The 17,940-nt window shown below is 39.3% G+C and overlaps 1 protein-coding gene across 1 annotated transcript; it reads left to right on the top strand.

Moving 5' to 3' along the window:
• The first annotated feature begins 8,026 nt into the window (after positions 1-8,026).
• On the top strand, positions 8,027-9,310 carry LOC113338497. Its single transcript, XM_026583907.1, has 2 exons — positions 8,027-8,435; positions 8,571-9,310. The coding sequence occupies exons 1-2, from the start codon at positions 8,027-8,029 to the stop codon at positions 9,308-9,310; spliced, it is 1,149 nt and encodes a 382-aa protein (XP_026439692.1).
• Positions 9,311-17,940: the final 8,630 nt, after the last annotated feature.

Here is a 17,940-nt window from a genome sequence, read left to right as displayed (position 1 = left end):
TCACGATTCAAGTTGTTACCAATGCTAGGATCAATTAGAGAGATTGAGATTCAAAAAAAAAAAAAAGACCAGACCATTAGACCAACTGGAATAAATTCAATAAAGTCAACCACTGGAACCCTTGTATATGCCAGTTGTGTTGACCTAGAGTTAGGATTATCGACCACTGGTACCCTTATATATGCCAGTGTACTGATATTAGTCAGACCGGTACCTCAGTCCATTAGGATAGGTTCATTTTGGCAGAGGCCTTCAGACAGATATGAGAAACACCGTTCACCTAGTAAACATCAAAACCATCTATGTTTTTCTATATCCATCTTCTTGATATATCCATGTGATTAGTTTTGACTCCGGATATGGATGTCCATAGTGCGACTATCTGAGTAGAGCTCTATCACTTCATATGAATTTTAGTATGCTTGAGTGCAAACTTGTGTACAACAATTGGAATTTCGCATCAGGGTACTTCCTCCTGTAGTCAATAAGTATGCCAACCAAGGAGATTCTTTAGTGCCTTCCAAGGTTTTGTGTAGATAACTAGGGTCTGGAGTATAAAGGTTTTGTGGGTATACCTCTGGTAAGCCCTCCGGAGACTTCACTCCGCCACTAGGGACACCTAGGGGTTTAAAGGCTTATTGCATATGCTAAATGCAATCGACGATGCCTTCGACAGTGAGTTAGGATTTTATTTTTTCTCGAGGACTAGCAAATAATAAGTTTGGGGGTGTTGATAGACGCATTTATGTGTCTAATATGCCTCAATTATATGTATTGTTAGAGCTCGATTTTGTATTTATTTTGTTATTTTATGTCTTTGCAGGTATTTATAGAGAAATAAGCTCTTGCAGCAAAAATTGGCTCGAAAAGTGGTGTTTTACACCCCAGGATAAAGTACTAAAGGCACCCCAGAAATGCACCGGAAGCACCCCAAAAATGTGTCGGAGAAACCCCGGAAAAATTACTATTTACGCCCAAAAATTACTATTTGCACCCCATAAGGCAAGTGCTAAAGGGAAACCAGTACAGGATTAGGGGGAGGACATCTTCTTCTCAAATTCAAAACCAATTTTGGCGGGAAAACATTTCACTTCACTCAAAGAATTTCGATCGAATGTTTGGAGGAGTTTTTGTGTGATTCAATCGCTGAAACTTCATGGGTAGTTGTGATATGTCCTAACAAAGCTAGTATGTGTGTTTGTTTCGATCAAATTTGGCTGGATAACTTGGTTTAATCCAAACAGGGAGTTGGAGGAAAAACATGAGCTTGCACGAGTTGTGAGAAATTTAAACGTGTATTGCACGTGTTTGGAAGAGTTGATCGATATTCCGGAGCGTGAATAAGGTATAGAAGGAAAGAAATACAGCTGCAGACGCGTAGGAAAACGATTTTTGGAAACAATATATTTTCGAGAATAAAAGAAATAATGGGATTAAATAAAGAGATTTTGGGAGATTCAATGTCGCAATGATGTATAACTAGGTTCCTAGGATCACATAGAAGGGGAGGGGAGAGTTTGGGGTCGAGAGGAGAGCTCAGGAAGCGTGAATCAAGAGTTTTCAGAACTCTGTTGCTGCTTCTCGTGAAGAACAGGGAAACAGCGACGGTTTCTTCATCCGTCGTAACGGTTTCTTCAAATGCTTGTCACAGTTTCTTCAACTGATTTGCAACATTTATCTTCATTGTAACAGTTTATTCACCCTCTTCTGCAACATTTATCTTCATTGTAACAGTTACTTCATCCTCTTCTGCAACATTTATCTTCATATTTGTAACGGTTATCTTCATCATAACAGTTGAGAGTTGAAACGGTCGGTCTGCAACGCGCATATGATGTTGCAGATTTCCTGTTTCACTATTTCTCTTCTTGTAAACACTTTTTGAGCCATGAATACATATTTTGAGTGTGTTTCCAACATGATGAGCTAAACCCAATCTTCCGGGTTCCAAAATTTATGTGGTAAAATTTATTTGAATTTATTTATGCAATTCTTTTATGATTATTTGCACCGAATGAAAATTGAGTAATGATTTTTATTAATTAGTTGTGTTTTCTCTTGATGAAGTATGCTTAGTTTAGGGCTTTTGATATTTCATTCTTGTGATTAACAATTGATGTTTTGAAAATCTAATTTAGGCAATGATTAGAATCACAATTTCTTTTGATTGGAGTTATATTGTCTAGAATTGCATGATAAAAATTAACATTAAATTACATGAATTTCGGTGAATGGTGAAATCCTGAACCCCGGTCTCTCCAATATAATCAGTTTTAATTTACTTTATTTTCTTTAGTTTTAAAATTTAAATCTAAAAGCACAACCTTCACAAGTCTTGAACGAACTCTATTATTTATTACTACAACAACTTTGAAAATACATCAAGATGTGGCTGGCATGGTTTTCCATTGGCACAGTGGTGCGGCTGACATGGTTGGTATGCCTTGGCACGGAGATGTGGCTGGCATGGTTTTCCATTGGCACAGTGGTGTGGTTGGCATGGTTGGCATGCCTTGGCGCGGAGATGTGGCTGGCATGGTTTTCCATTGGCACAGTGGTGCGGTTGGTATGCCTTGGCGCGGAGATGTGGCTGGCATGGTTTGCCATTGGCACAGTGGTGCGGCTGGCATGCCTTGGAGCGGTAGCATGAGAATTATAGTTTGGTATGTACTAATATGATGTCGTTCAATACTAAGGGTTCTGCCGTGGAACATGACACATGTATAAAAAAAAAGGTACCCTGGTAATTCTTACTTAGGTATGTTGAATGATTCAATAAATGCGCTAGTGGTTGTAGTGACGTCATGTTAGATGTAAGGTTTTACGATTTTAACCTTAAGCTAAAAACCACCATCAATATTAAGTCCCCTGATTAGCTCGGAACAGGAGCATTGTGGCGAGGTAAGAATAAGATGGTGACACGTCAGGACAAAATCGAAATGGCAAGTCATGAAAAGATGGTCAGGAAGACCCGACTAACCTTTTCGAGAGGAAAGGAGAATTCGTGATTCTTGTGTTGGCGGCCTTGCGTAAATTCTACTCGTGGTGTTGCTGGATAGACCTTGAAATGATAAGCAACTATAGCGAACAAAGGAACTTTGATTCGAAGTTGGAGGCGAAAAGGAGGAAGACTAGTCAAGATAGATACTCCGCAACCTGGGAAAGGAGAAACCAGCAGTCCTGACATCCTCACCACAAAGATAGAACAAATCATTGAGGAAAAACTCGCAAATTTATTTAAGATGCTGTAAGATGAGGCCAGAATCAATGTGAACAACAGAAAAGGTTCTAATTCTCATCAACAAACAAATGGTTCTGGACCCGAAGACGATCCTCCACCGCATAAAAATAAAAACAAAAATGGGGAATCTGGAAATCCGGAAATCCAGGCGATAGTAATAAAAACCCAACACCAAGCAAAGAGAACTTGGAATTCGAACAATTCAAAGAACATTTAATGAAGAGGCTGTCAACAATTGAAGATAGTACTAGCGTGGAGGGAGAAGTATGGTACACTCCGCCGAAAGGAGACCTACCTGAAGGTTTCAAGTTTCCGAAGATGGAAAAATATAATGGTCGAGGACCCCCACGGTCTCACATTAAGCTGTACCTCAAATACCTAAATCCCCAAGGGCTAACCGACGACTGGCTATTAAACTTGTTCCACCAAAGCTTGACTGGGTTAGCTCTTTACTGGTACCAACATGTAGAGAAATTGAAAATTTCCACATGGCCAGTTATGATTAATTCATTCGTCGAACATTCTGCTAAAAATACAGATTGTACTATGGCCTTACGCCAGCTGGAGTCCCTTCGACAAAGGGCACAGGAAGGGTTCATCGATTGGATGAGTCGGTGGGACAAGAAATATTCGATTGGATGATTCGAATATTTCATCGATTGAAATATTCGAATGACCCTCAGAAGAGGCACAGTTAAAAATGCTAATGAAAAATCTCTCAATGTCTTAAAGGGTATTCGTCAGCATGTCTGCACCAGAAAATCTTTCCAATTTTCGAAGGAAAGGAGCTAGCATCGAAGATGCAATGAGGGACGGTGCATACTCCGGATTTCTTATAGGGCAAAACTCAATAAAGAAAAAGGAAGTAAATTATGTTAACCCAACCCTTGCAAGGCCTACTTACATCAAGGCTGCAGGGAAAGCACCAATAACTGAGACATTTCTCCAGGACAAAGATCAACAATATGTCGGAAAAAGGTGAGCAGGAACCGAGTGTTCTCTGAACTAGATGGAGAAATCGGCGTTTTCCTTCCCGTGATGGTTAAATAAAAATTGATTCAACTTCGGGATCCCAAACCCGTACCTAACCCAAAACCTCGAGGTTACGACGAGTCAAAGATGTGCGGTTACTATCAGAGCGCCGGACACGACACCAATTCATGCTTTGTACTGAAACACCTTATCCAAGACCTATTGGATGAAGGTAAAATACTCATTGAGGAAGCGACAAAGCAACCCAACATCCATCAGAATCCTCTCCCAGCACATCCAGGGAATTGAGGAATCAACTTCATTGAAGCCTACGATGCTGAAGAACGTCAACCATCTCTAATATCGGACCGTATGACAAAGGGTAAGGTCCAAGAAAATGAAGCCTATCGGGTCATTACTGAGAACAATAAGGAATCGGCAAAAATCATTCCAGACGCCAATATATGCAAGGTAAATAAAAAACCATTGTTCATCATTGCAAGGAGCAGCAAGGTCATATACTCGGAACGACTTCCGGAAAAATGAGAAGAGGTGCAACATCATACAAGGGGAGGAAGACAGTTCAAGCCTCCCAACTTGCGGAACGAAAACCCATCTGTCCTGGCTAGGGGAAACCCAATTCAGATCAGGCCAAGCAATCAACAAGAAGCGATAAAGGAAGATAACTTGCTCATTGAGCAATTACGAATATCTCAATTTGGGGATTATTAGAAGCGTCAACCAGTCACCGTCAGGCTCTACAAGAAGCACTAAGCTTGATGCACATTCCCACAGGAATCATGCCCAATGAACTGGTGCACCTAATCGACCAAGCTGCAAGACCATGTGCAATTACTTTCACAGATGACGACCTACCATCGGAGGGAAGAGACCACAACAAAGGGATTTACATTACCATCGGATGGGAGAATATGACCGTACCTTATGTCTTCATGGACAACGGTGATGGTGTTAACATATGCACGTTAAAAGCAACTAAAAAGATGGGGATCGACATGAGTCGTATCACTAAAGCTGATGAATCAGCCTTGACGGTCATATCATTTAAAAATGGTAAGCAGACAGGAATTGGTGAAGTGACCATTAAAATATGGGTTGGTCCATTAAAGACCTGTGCAACTTTCCTTGTAATGGACATCTCCGCAAGCTTCAACCTCCTTCTAGGACGTCCATGGATGCACAAGAACAGAATCGGTGCGTCATCCCTCCATAAGAAAGTGAGATTTCTGGATGGGAAACAAACTAATCACTATACACGGAGATGATGGAGAGAATGAAATAAGGTCCCGTCAGGTCTCTGTGAACATGGTCCCGGAAATCTATAACTAAACTACAGAAATCCGAAATGAGGGTGAAGCTGAAGCATTAATTCACCGCGCATGTACGGGTCAATTCAAATACCGGAACCGAAATATTCCAAAAATGCTTCAGAAAAGCAAGTTTTTCCATGGGATGGGACTTGGGCTCCGACAACAAGGGCATACACAACCAATATCGATTCTAGGAAAAAAGGCATTTGATACGTCAAGTTTGGGATACAGCTCGATCTGAGGAAACTCTACAACCTTCATAAAGAAGCAAGAAGACCAAAGGATCGATTGGAGCCGCCAGCCGTCCTTCCAAGAATAGTTCGTCCGTAAGGGAGAAGACAATGTTCCAGCACCAAGCACACCAGCAAAGATTGTACCCGTAGTAATAAAACAAAGTTCTAGTAAAAAAAAGGAAGTCAGGGAACCTGTTTATGAAAGGGTAAGTCATCTTTTTTCTCCATCTCCTACTAACAGCGCAGGCGAATCCAGCGGACATAACGGAGAGGATGGGTGTGAATTGGAAGTCCCTGATCAAAAGGAGAGTCCAACAAGCCAAACACAGGAAACTGGAGGAACGATCCAATAATGTATGGTTATTACATGCTTAGGGTTGCGATTTCCTAAAAGAAGGAAATTTCCTATCTATAACGGTAAAGGACCCCCCAGCAAACACCTCAAATAATTCTTGTGGTACATGGAGCCATTGGAGATGTACGAAGAGGACTTGAAACAATACTTCGGAAAAATCTTAACTGGAAGTGCATTACTATGGTACTCAACCAATGATCGCGTCCGGTATGCAACATGGCCGACAACGATCAATGCCTTCATCGATTATTTTACGGAGATTCTCCCAGAAGAAATCAACCAAAACCTGGAACGGTACCTTGAATAAAAAAAGGAGAAATTCTGGAGGACCAACGCCATAAGGATGAAACAGTCATCTGATATAAGCATCTGCATGATAATTCCCGATGGAGCTGCAAAAGACGTCGGAACTTCTTCCGACGCAAAAAAAAAACACATGGTAAGAGTGGATGATGAGGATCCACAACTGATGAAGGATGAACCACAAGAATCCTCGTGGACCCCGGAGGATGGTATTTGTATGTTTAATGCACCTTTAATTTAAAAGAAAAATCCAAAAAAATCAGAAAAATTTGAAAAACAAAAAAATGTAGAAAGTATGATTTCAGAAATAAAAGAGTGTGAAAACCAATATGACGTCTTGGATTTGGAGGATGAAATTGTAGGAAATTTTGAATATGAAGATGAAGAAATGATAACCTGCCTAAAAGACGTTCCAGAAGAGATTCAAAACAGCGTCGAAAAACATGAAAAAGAGCCAGAATTCATGAAAGAAGAAACAATCAACTTGGGAACAGAAGAACAACCACGAAATGTGAAGATCGGGACAACATTATCCGCTGAAGAAAGGAAAGAGATGATCGAGATACTCGTCGAGTTCGAGGACGTCTTTGCCTGGTCTTACGAGGACATGTCTGGGTTGGATACTGAGCTGGTGGTCCATTGTTTGCCAACTTATCCAGATGTAAATCCGGTCAAACAAAATCTCGGGAGACTAAGGTCAGAATGGACCTTAAAAGTCAAAGAAGAAGTGGAGAAGCAGCTCAACGCATGCTTTCTCAAAGCAGACACTTATACTGAATGGTTGGTTAACATTGTACCTGTTCCGAAGAAAGACGGAAAGGTAAGGATGTGCATCGATTACCGCAACTTGAATAAAGCAAGCCCAAAGGATGATTTCCCGTTACCACATATTGATATCTTGGCCGACAACACTTCTGGGAAAGGATGTCTTTCATTCATGGATGGCTTCTCCGGATATAATCAAATCAGAATGGCATAAGAATATATGATTAAAACATCCTTCATCACTCCATGAGGAATATTTTGTTACGTGGTTATGCCTTTCTTATTGAAGAACGCTGGAGCCACATACCAACGAGCCATGACGACCATCTTCCACGACATGATGCACAAGGAGCTAGAGATTTACGTCGACGACATGGTGGCAAAATCTGCACATAGCAAGGATCACGTAAATGTTCTAAGAAAAGTGTTTCAACGTCTTCGAAAATTCTAGCTTAAGCTCAATCCCAACAAATGTTTGTTCGGTGCCAAGTCCGGGAAATTGCTAGGTTTCATCATCAGCAACAGAGGAATTGAATGCGACCCATCAAAGTCTAAATCTATCATCGAGACGTCTCTACTAAGAACATAAAAGGAAATCAGGGGATTTCTGGGTTGGTTACAATACATTAGTCGGTTCATAAATAACCTCACTCCCATATGCGAACCAATATTCAAGCATCTAAGAAAGAATGTGCCTACCGTGTGGAATCATGAGTGTCAAAAAGCTTTTGAAAAGATCCAGAAATATCTGACTAATCCACCAATACTTGTTCCCCCTACCCATGGTATTCCTTTCATTTTATATCTATCGGTCACCGAAACCTCTATGGGAGCAATATTGGGACAGTATCATGAAGGCAGCGGCAAGGAGAAGGCCATATACTACATAAGCAAAACTCTTTCAGGGTACGAGTCAAAATACACCATGTTAGAAAAGACTTGCTTTGCGCTTGTCTGGGAAACCCAACGTCTTCGACATTACATGTTGACTCATAAGATTCAGCTGCTATCAAGGATGGATCCTATCAAATACTTGTTCGAGAATCTCATGTTGTCCGGAAGAATGTCAAAATGGAAATTTTTGCTTTCCGAGTTTGATATTACATACATTACGCAGAAATCTGTCAAAGGAAGAGAAATCGTTGATCATCTAGCATCGCATCCTATCCTCGACAACACTGAGCTGAATATTGAGTTCCCAGACGAATGGGTGATGTATGCTGATGTAACCGAAGGTAAACTGTGGATATATTTTGATGGATACCGCAACAAACAAGGAAGGGGCGTGGGGGCACTGCTAGAGTCACCATAAGGTATCCATACACCTATTGTTATCAGGCTATGTTTTCCATGCTCTAATAATGTTGCAGAATATGAATCCTACATAGCTGGATTGAAAGCTTCTATTGAAATCAATGTCAAAAGCATCATAGTATACGGAGATTCACTGCTGATCATCAAGCAAATCCAGAAGGAATGGAGGTTTAACGAACAGTTATCCCAATATCATACATACCTTGAAGATCTCACCAGACAGTTCGATCACATTGAGTTCCACCACATCTATAAAAACAAAAATTACGGTGCTAATGCTCTTTTTGTTTTAGCTTCTACGCTTGCAGTCCCCGAAGGAAAGACGGTAAAACCCATTGAAATAAGTTGGAGAGATGAACCTGCTTTCTGTTATGCCATTCAAATTGCCGCTGAACAATTAGACGACACTCCTTGGTTCGTTGATATCCAAAGGTACCTCAAAGATCAATCATACCCAGAAGATTCAACAAAACAACAAAGGAGATACATCCGAAGAGTAGCATGTCAGTACACAATCTTTGTAAATGTTCTTTACAAATTATCAAGAGACGGAACCTTGTTACGATGTGTGAACGAACACGAAGCAAGAAAGATCCTGGAGAGAGTACACAGTGGTGAGTGTGGTCCTCACATGAATGCACACATGATGAGTAGGAATATAGCTTGCCTGGGATACTACTGGACAACAATGATGTCAGATTACTGCAACTTCATCATGAGGTGTCACCAATGTCAGATACATGGGAACCTTATGCATGTACCTCCTTCTCAACTTCATACTCTATCATCTCCATGACCATTTTCTACCTGGGGAATCGATCTCATAGGTAAAATCCATCCATCTTCCAACGGACACAAGTATATCTTTATTGCAATTGACTACTTCACCAAGTGGGTTGAAGCCATTTCGACCAGAAGTTTCAAAGGAAAGCCGACGGTCGATTTCATACGAAACCATATCATCTGCATATATGGAGTTCCGCATGAAATAATATCAGACAATGGGTCAAACTTTATCGGTGAAGAAACCGAAGAACTGATCGGAAAGTACAAGATTAAGTACCATATAGCTCGTCGTATCGGCCTCAAACCAATGGAGCGGTAGAAGGATCCAACAAGACACTTTTCAAAATCTTGAAGAAAATGACGGAGACATACACAGATTGGAGTGACAAATTACCATATGCTTTGTGGGCATACAGAACCTCAATTCGCACCGCAACCGGGGCTACACCTTTCTCGCTTACATACGGTATGGAGGAAATGCATCCCATAGAGGTGGAAATTCCAACTCTAAGGGTTCTAAAAGAGAGTCAGTTACCCGAAGATGAATGGGTAAAAGTAAGAGTTGAGCAGCTAAATCTTATTGGTGAAAAGAGGTTAGCAGCAGCCTGCTATTCTCAAGTATACCAGAACAGAATTGCACGTAGTTTTAAAAAACATGTGCTACCACGCAACTTCAAAGAAGGAGATCTAGTGCTCAAGGAAATTCGTCCAGTCAAACATACCGACCCAAGGGGAAAGTTCAAGCCAAAGTGGGAAGGCCCGTTCATTTTTAAAAAGATTTTTTATGGAATGGCAGTACAATTGATGGACCTAGATGGAGAAGAACATCCAAGGCCCACGAATGCAGATCAACTCAAGAGATATTATGCCTAATACAAGGAAACATTCCAGCATACATAGTCCCGACATCCTCTCAAAAGATCAACTGGTTTGTCAACACTTATCGCTGTTTTGATAATCATTTTCTATTTCATCAACATGTTTTCAAAAAAAAAAAAGTGCATGTTTTACAAAAGTGTGTCATTACAAAACAAAAACAAAAAAGTGTTTTTTTATTTTAGAAAAAAAATTTGTCGATGATGAAATCCTTAGGATGATACCGTGCCATGCACATACCAAATAGGTAACTGAGGCAAGGTTTTCAAGTTACCATAATAAGTTTTGTCTAATTAATCTATTCAGTTTTTTTTAATGATACTTGTAAAAGACGGATCTGAGTTAAGACTTCTCCACCGGAGTCGGCAGCGATCTAAGAAGACAGTGCAAGTCAAACTAAGGACAAGCGCACCACCAGAACAAAACATTTCATTCACAAATGAAAAATTTACAAGATATTCGTCTACAACAATGTAAATCATGAAAAACTACTGAAGGGTACAAGATCAGATCAAAAAAAAATTAAAAAAAAATAATCTGACGATAAACCAAAGAGGAAGAAGTGAAGACCTAATAAAGAAAAGAGATGATTTTATCTGAGTGTGGACTGAGACCCAACTTCTTCACCATTTACCATTGATTGAAACCAATGGTCCCTGACGGTGAAAGTGCTCATGTGACACATTTGATTCAAATATCTTCATCCCATGCAGATCATCTATACTTGTCATAATACATCTAAATCCAAATCTGGCTTCAACTTTGAATCCGGATTCATCATCGTACATATTTTGAAGCTGCATATGGAATGATCTTGCATCTTTACCTATATCCTCAGATCTTCATCTTCGAGCCGAACATTAATCTGGATCTAAAAGATGTTCACATCGAGCGCAGAAAAAAGAAGATTTATGCAGATCTGTGTTGAGATTCAACCGAAGATATCTCACCTCAGTTAATACAACTTCAAAGAATATGTTTTTCATCTTCTCAGGTTATTGCACATTCCACAAGTAAATGATCACGACGGCAATAAACTAAACAAGCAGAAAATAAAAGAACATGAAGACAGTGGTTAAGAGAATAGATCAAAATTCAGATCTGGTACACAACAATGATCTGATGAACGCTAAAAGAAAAGGAGGCGGATATGCAGAGAAAAAAAAAAAGAGAGAAGCTGATGATTGAGAAGAAGACGAAGTATATAAAGCAGAGAATTATGGCTCCATCAAACCACCCATCCGGGTATTACCTGAAATAAAAACTGACCCACCGCGATCACCCGTACGACTCACTAGCTCCTTTTCCGTATTCAAAAAAAAATGAAAAATGAAAAAAAAAATTATTCTGGTCAACCTCATGAAGCAGTCGTAGTGTAGACAATTCGTCATAAAGAGCTTCAATTCGTGCTTGCCGCTCTAAAGACTCTCTGCTGATGGTGTCATTCCTCAACATGATCTCATACATCTCATTTACTACCGAATTTATCTGGCGATCTCGTCTATCCACCAGACGAAGCGGGTATTCTTGAAAAAATTTCGAGACCTAATAAAAGGTACATGTTAGACAGGGTGTTTGTGATCAAAGCAGAGCATTCATAATGAAGATACCTATGGTATATCGATCGGAAGAGGTAAACCGACAACGCCTTCCCCGTCAAAAGGGCCACCTTCAATTTGAATCACATTCGAAGTACCCAAGATGGGTATTCTAAGATCCCAAGAAGGAATCAGATGACCCAAGCTGATTAAAGGAGCCTGTTGAGTAGGAGGGTTACTTGAGGATCCCGTCAACAACGTACGAGGGGCAAAACCAAGACCTTCCACAACAAAATTATCATCCGGAGCACGAATGGCTAGAGACGTACCCAAAGAAACAGACTCCCAGTACGTGTCAAAATCCAAGTCACGGTCAACCGAGTCTTCATACAAGCGTTGCGGTTGACGAGACATAGTTGTCATATCGTTAAAAGATGCATAAATAAAACATGTATCTCGAGGAGGGGGAAAGCGAGGTTTCGCATTTGGTTGACCGATTTGCTTCCCGAATATATCACCAAGATACCAGGCACAGTAATCCGGGCCTCGTAACAAGTAACGAAGCATGCTAAGCGCCATAGCACGAATAACCCCGTCATCACGATTGTTCAAATGATTCTTCCAAGGATCCTAGCAAATCTACATCAAAAGAGAAGTGAAGGAAAAAAAAAACTTACAGATTCAACAATAGCCTCTTCTAAACAGAGGCGAGCATGTGAAACCGAATGGCTTCGAAAGGCACCTTTCCACCTAGTCATTCTTGGAAACATCTGACTATTAGAGAAGCTGCAATAAAATGGTGGACGACTAGTAGGAAAATACTCATAACACCAGAACTGTAAAGGGAGCAAGAAGATGTGTTAAAGAAAAGCAGTGAGAAAGTTTAGACAAAGTTATCAGGATCCAAGGTGATGGGTACTCACATTCAAGACGGGTCAAAACCCACACAGAACCTTAGCCTGGAGACGAGTCGCTCTGGTGAGACTGTTGAAGAGGAAAGCCATTGCGTAACTTCCCCAGTCATAAAACCCCACCAGGTCAAGATCATTGAAAGCTGCCAAGTAGCCCGATTTGACATAGTCATCTGAAGGATTAGTGAAAGTATACCCAGCAAAATAAATAAGAAAACCTCTAGTAACTTCAATGACTTTAGGATCATCTCTCGGAGCGTCATCAGTAAGTTCCATCTCAGAATTCCAGAAACTTGATCTCAAGTCGGGTAGGCTGACTGACCAATTCATTGGAAAAATATTTCCACAACGCGGTCCCAGCATTTTCCGAACATTAGCCTCGATCATGTTGACAACTCAAGGCATCGGAGCTCCAATCCCCACACGGATTCCGGTAATCATGTAGAGATCCCAAGGAGTGATGGTCAACTCACAGTGCGGAAGATGAAATGAATTGGTGTCACCCCACCATCGCTCCGCCACAATTATGGTGTTATCACGATCCTGGTGCGACCTCAAAGTTTGTATGAAGGAGAACCAACCTATTCGGCGTACAATGTCACGAACACCTATGCATTTTCTCAACACAATCCACCATTCCATTATTCCATTAGTCGTTCCACGGACGCGTGCCCAAGAATGATCTTGCAAAAGCACGCAATAATTAAGAATCTCGGTAAGAATTACCAGAAGACAGACCCAAGGAACATGAAAGGTGGAAACATCAACAAAGGCTTACCGGATTATTACGGATCTTCGCCGAAATGTGATTTTCAACATCATGCAAAACCCCGACCATTCGTCTTTTACGCACCGGTGGCAAAGGAGGAATATCAGAGAAAATTTCAGATGGCTGCTCGGATGTCATGTTGAAAGAGAAAATAATAAAAACAAGAGAAGAAAAGAACTATTGGGTAAGGAAGAGTCTTCTCCTCAATCTTATAAAGAAAGAAAAGTGATTCCTTTTTCAGGAAGCTTAGAATGGAAAAACGACCCTTTCCAAAAGGTTTGTTCCACAAAGGAAAATCAATCATATCAAGTCAAGGAACGACACACCGAAAAGTTGTGACCTCAAGAATATAATCTACAACAGAATGCACAGAGCAAGGCCGGATGCCTCCTAGGAAAAAGAAATCGATAAGCTCAACCAGGGAAAACCTGGCCAGTGTCATAAATTTCTACAACAACTTATGAAATCACCGTCCTTTAGCAAGAAACGATGTGCAAAATCGGGTCCACGACTTTGTTTGTTAACCGTCAGCGGTTACTCTCAAAGAGGGGCAACTGTTGACACCCTAATTTCGCACACTTGACAAAAAATATCAGTCTTATACTTCGAAGCCGGATACAAGAGAAATTCTTCGTAGAGCCATTAAGGATTTTTATATCTTTTAAAATCAAGCCCATAAACATTACCTAACCACCAATTTTATTACCCAATAACCCATTTTACTATCCAACCACCCATTTCATTACCCAAATACCCATTTCATCACCCATGTGAAAACAATTAAAGAAAAAGAGAGAGAGAAAAAAAGAGGGTTTTTATCATAACCAACGTCTGTTTTTCCTTTCCACCAACAATTAAAGGAATTCTCTCCTTCTCTCCCACACACCATAAAATCATCATCCTTTTATATTTTTATTCAACTTCATTACCCAAAAAAGCAAAAATTATCCTTCTCAAATCCCACAAAAAACCACCTTTTCTTACCAAAATAATAAAACTTCGATCATCACACTATCCCAAAAATAGTTTTTAATCTCATCAAATACACCCATGCACCCTCTCTCCTCAATCTAGTCCTCTTTCCACCCGTACAAGTTTGAAAAATGACTTTACACCCAAAAAGAAAAAAGGAAAAAGAGAAAAAGAAAAGTAAATCAATCCCAACATATTTGTTCCCCACTATTTCTTTTCATCATATTCTCCATACCTCTTTTACACCCACCCCCTACCTTTCTACAACTATATAAGGCATGCGTTACTCCATTTGGAAACCAACCAGTTACACACCATCAATCACACTAAAAATTCTGATTTCCAACCAAAAAATTCAAACATCCAAGAAAATCCTATGCAAAGAAGAAAACAACTTCATTTTCTTCACATGCAAAATCAAATATCCTGATTCCCAAAACCACAAACCAAGAGGAATTACTACTATCAAAATAAAAATAGTTCTTCTTACATTATTCAAGTCAATTAGTCCATTCCATTTGAAGCAAATATTCATGTATTTTGCTACTTAATCAAGGAACAATTTCAGTTTCTCATAAATATTAGCAATTGTTGTCATATTGTATTCTTAGTTCAGTTTGAGAAAATCCCAAAAAAATAGAAATAACCAACCAAGTATTGCCTCTAAGTTTTTAAAAAATTAGCATTAAATTGCTGGTACTTTAACTACTTTCAGCATACTTAACCAAAAACACGAAGAAGAGTATATGAATCTCTCCGAAGCAAATACCCTGCCTTAGGTATATTTCAAATAAATTTTCGTGGGTAAATCAAAAATTGTGAGCATAGGGTGGATTCCCCCTCTCATTTTGATTGCACATGTTAGTTCATGTATAATTTATTCTTAGCAGTATTTCATAAATAATTTCAAATTAATCCATATTGTGGGAAGAGTTTAAATATGAGCATAGAGCGGATTCCCCTCTCATATTAGGATCTCACATGTGAATAAAACCTAAATGATTTATTAAATTACCGATTAAGCTGCAGGTTGTCGGTTATTATCCCAAATTTTCAATAAGCTACAAATCGGTAGTCCTTGACAGTTTCCAAATTTTTGTCATCATCCAAGGATATCTAGAACAAATCTAAATTATTTACAAGTTTAAATTTGGCTTATTAATATTTTCAACATGTTAGGAATTGATCTAGATTCCCAATACCTCTTGAATAATTAGTTGTGCTACCGGATATATATATATATATATATATTAGACCAAGAGTCACAAGGGTGGTTAGTACATTGTTAAAGAAAAGTTGTAGATATTATTCCCATTTAATCATGAAGTATAGGCTAATCATATGATTGGGCGACTGATGGGTGCCTAACACCTTCCCATCTCGTACTAGAATCTCCTTACCCAGACTCTCTGATAGCAGACCATAAACATGTAAGTCATAACAAGATTTTGTTTTCCCGAAAGAATTCAAACTAGTTAAAAGGGTCCTGACTCCTCTTAGTCAGGTGGCGACTTCAAGATATCTCTCTGTTCTTTGCGGAGTTAGCTCTCTTACTAACGAACTAGTACGAAGTTATCTCTGCACGGCCTGTGCGACAAACATCCACGAACTGATGGGCACATACACTTCACCTCCATGATAATTACGGATCGGAAAAGGACGACTGCCGACACTCGATTTCTACAATAGGATTTTGGTGTTTCTATTGTCTAGGGTTTAGGGAAAATTTTCTAATATTTCCATGTTTATCCTTTGTTACTTGTAGATGTGAAGAGGGTGTATAAGAGAAGACGTCGACATGGGGCTGGTTTGAAGAATGGTTTAGAGAGTTGGTTTCCATGGTTTTTCCAATGTGCTCTCGGTTGTGTCTTGTTGACTCTTTGGCTCTTATCTTCATTTGAGAAAAGAGCATTAATGATCTTTGTTTATAATAAAAGCTTTTCTGGTGGTGATTTCCATGCATATAGTCTGTAAAGGTGAACCACATACATCTTGTGTTGTGGTTGTGTGCTTATTTATTTTTTGTGTCTTTCTTATTGTTTCTATCATGTTTGGTTCAAATCACCAATTGCCTTTTGTGATCATCTGTTCCACTGCATTCAGGGTGCCAATTTCCCCAACAAGTATCACCTAGGAATTCTATACCAAAACGGAAAACCTCCTAGTTCTCCAATTATAATAGATAATTTTGATGCTTCTTTCAAAGAAAAAGAATAAGACATGGGTCTGAGACTAATAATAATATTTGATGTTTCAGAGAGCTGCAAAGAAGCAGCAAGCATATGTGGGAAGCAACAGATGCATAAGTTACTGTAACCGAAACCGAAGCAGCAATACTCGGAGCGAAGGAGAAGATGAATTGTAATCTTCATTTAGAAGGAGATAGTATTAATGTAATATAAATGTCATAAATGGCAAACTAGGGGTAGTCAAATGGACCTCAATAGTGTAATAGTATATTGCAAAAGGCCCAAAACCATCTGTCAATTTTTGAGTTTTGGATATGTGCTCACGTTCCTAGATAAAGCAATGGGTTTGCTGATCTATTAGCTAAAGAGGCTAGGACAGGTAAAAACGGTGTAGGTTGGGATCAATATGACCTTCCTGAATGGTTGAATATGTACTGGTTAAGCTTTTCCAAATTAAATTCTCCTTTCCTATTAAAAAAAAATGTGTATTATTTTGTAATAACTCGGATTTCAACCATTACAATAAGAGTGGAAAATACAAGTTATATTGATTTCATCAGTAAATAAATAAAATGCAACATTCACCAATTCAATTTCAACCCTACAATCTATATCATAAGAATTTGGTTTCAGGGCATTGAAAACCTGAAGATGAATCCATTCTTGCCATACCTATATCATATTACAAACTGCAAATACAAATATATGTAAGCGGTGATTTATTGATGTTGAAAAGTAGGCTCGGGTTAGTTTTATTTGTAGGGTTCTATTCGAGGACCATGTTCACTAGCCGTAAGCATTCCAGTACATATGCATGTTAGGAACATCACCTACACAAATATGTAAAAATATTTTCAAAAAAAGGAAAATCTTTATCGGCATTAAGATTCTCAATACCCAAAGCATATCAATAACGCAAAAGATGGATTATTCCTGAAGAAAGGGTTTGGTAACGAAGTGAATTATTGCGCAAGAAACGGGGTTCAGCGGCGAAAGGGGATAATATCACAAGAAAGTCGTCGGGATTACCGGCGAAGCATGGAACATAATTAGTTGTCATGCACTTTTTGATCTGTATAAAAGGAAGGAAAAGGAGATAAATAATGGTTGAGTTTTTGGGGTAAGCCATGGGTGTGTAAGTTTTGGAGAGAGCCTGGGGGTTTAGGTCTACAACTTATTCTCTTGTAATCACACATGAATACTATTGAAATTGTTAAGGAAATGTGTGTTCTTTACTATGATGATTTCATTCATATGCTTTTGGATTTGATTTATGTTCATTGATCTTGGTAGTTGTTAGAGTTTGTTCTTTGGGTGTAGTTGTAGGATTTCCTGCAACTACATTAGGATTTAGAGAGTGAGTACGTAGAGATCCTATAAACTTG

The sequence above is a fragment of the Papaver somniferum genome, unplaced genomic scaffold, assembly GCF_003573695.1.
Source record: "Papaver somniferum cultivar HN1 unplaced genomic scaffold, ASM357369v1 unplaced-scaffold_19, whole genome shotgun sequence".
In the NCBI taxonomy this organism is placed as follows: Eukaryota; Viridiplantae; Streptophyta; class Magnoliopsida; order Ranunculales; family Papaveraceae; genus Papaver; species Papaver somniferum.
Note: the sequence above shows the minus strand (reverse complement) of the source record. Positions and strands in the feature narration are given on the sequence as shown.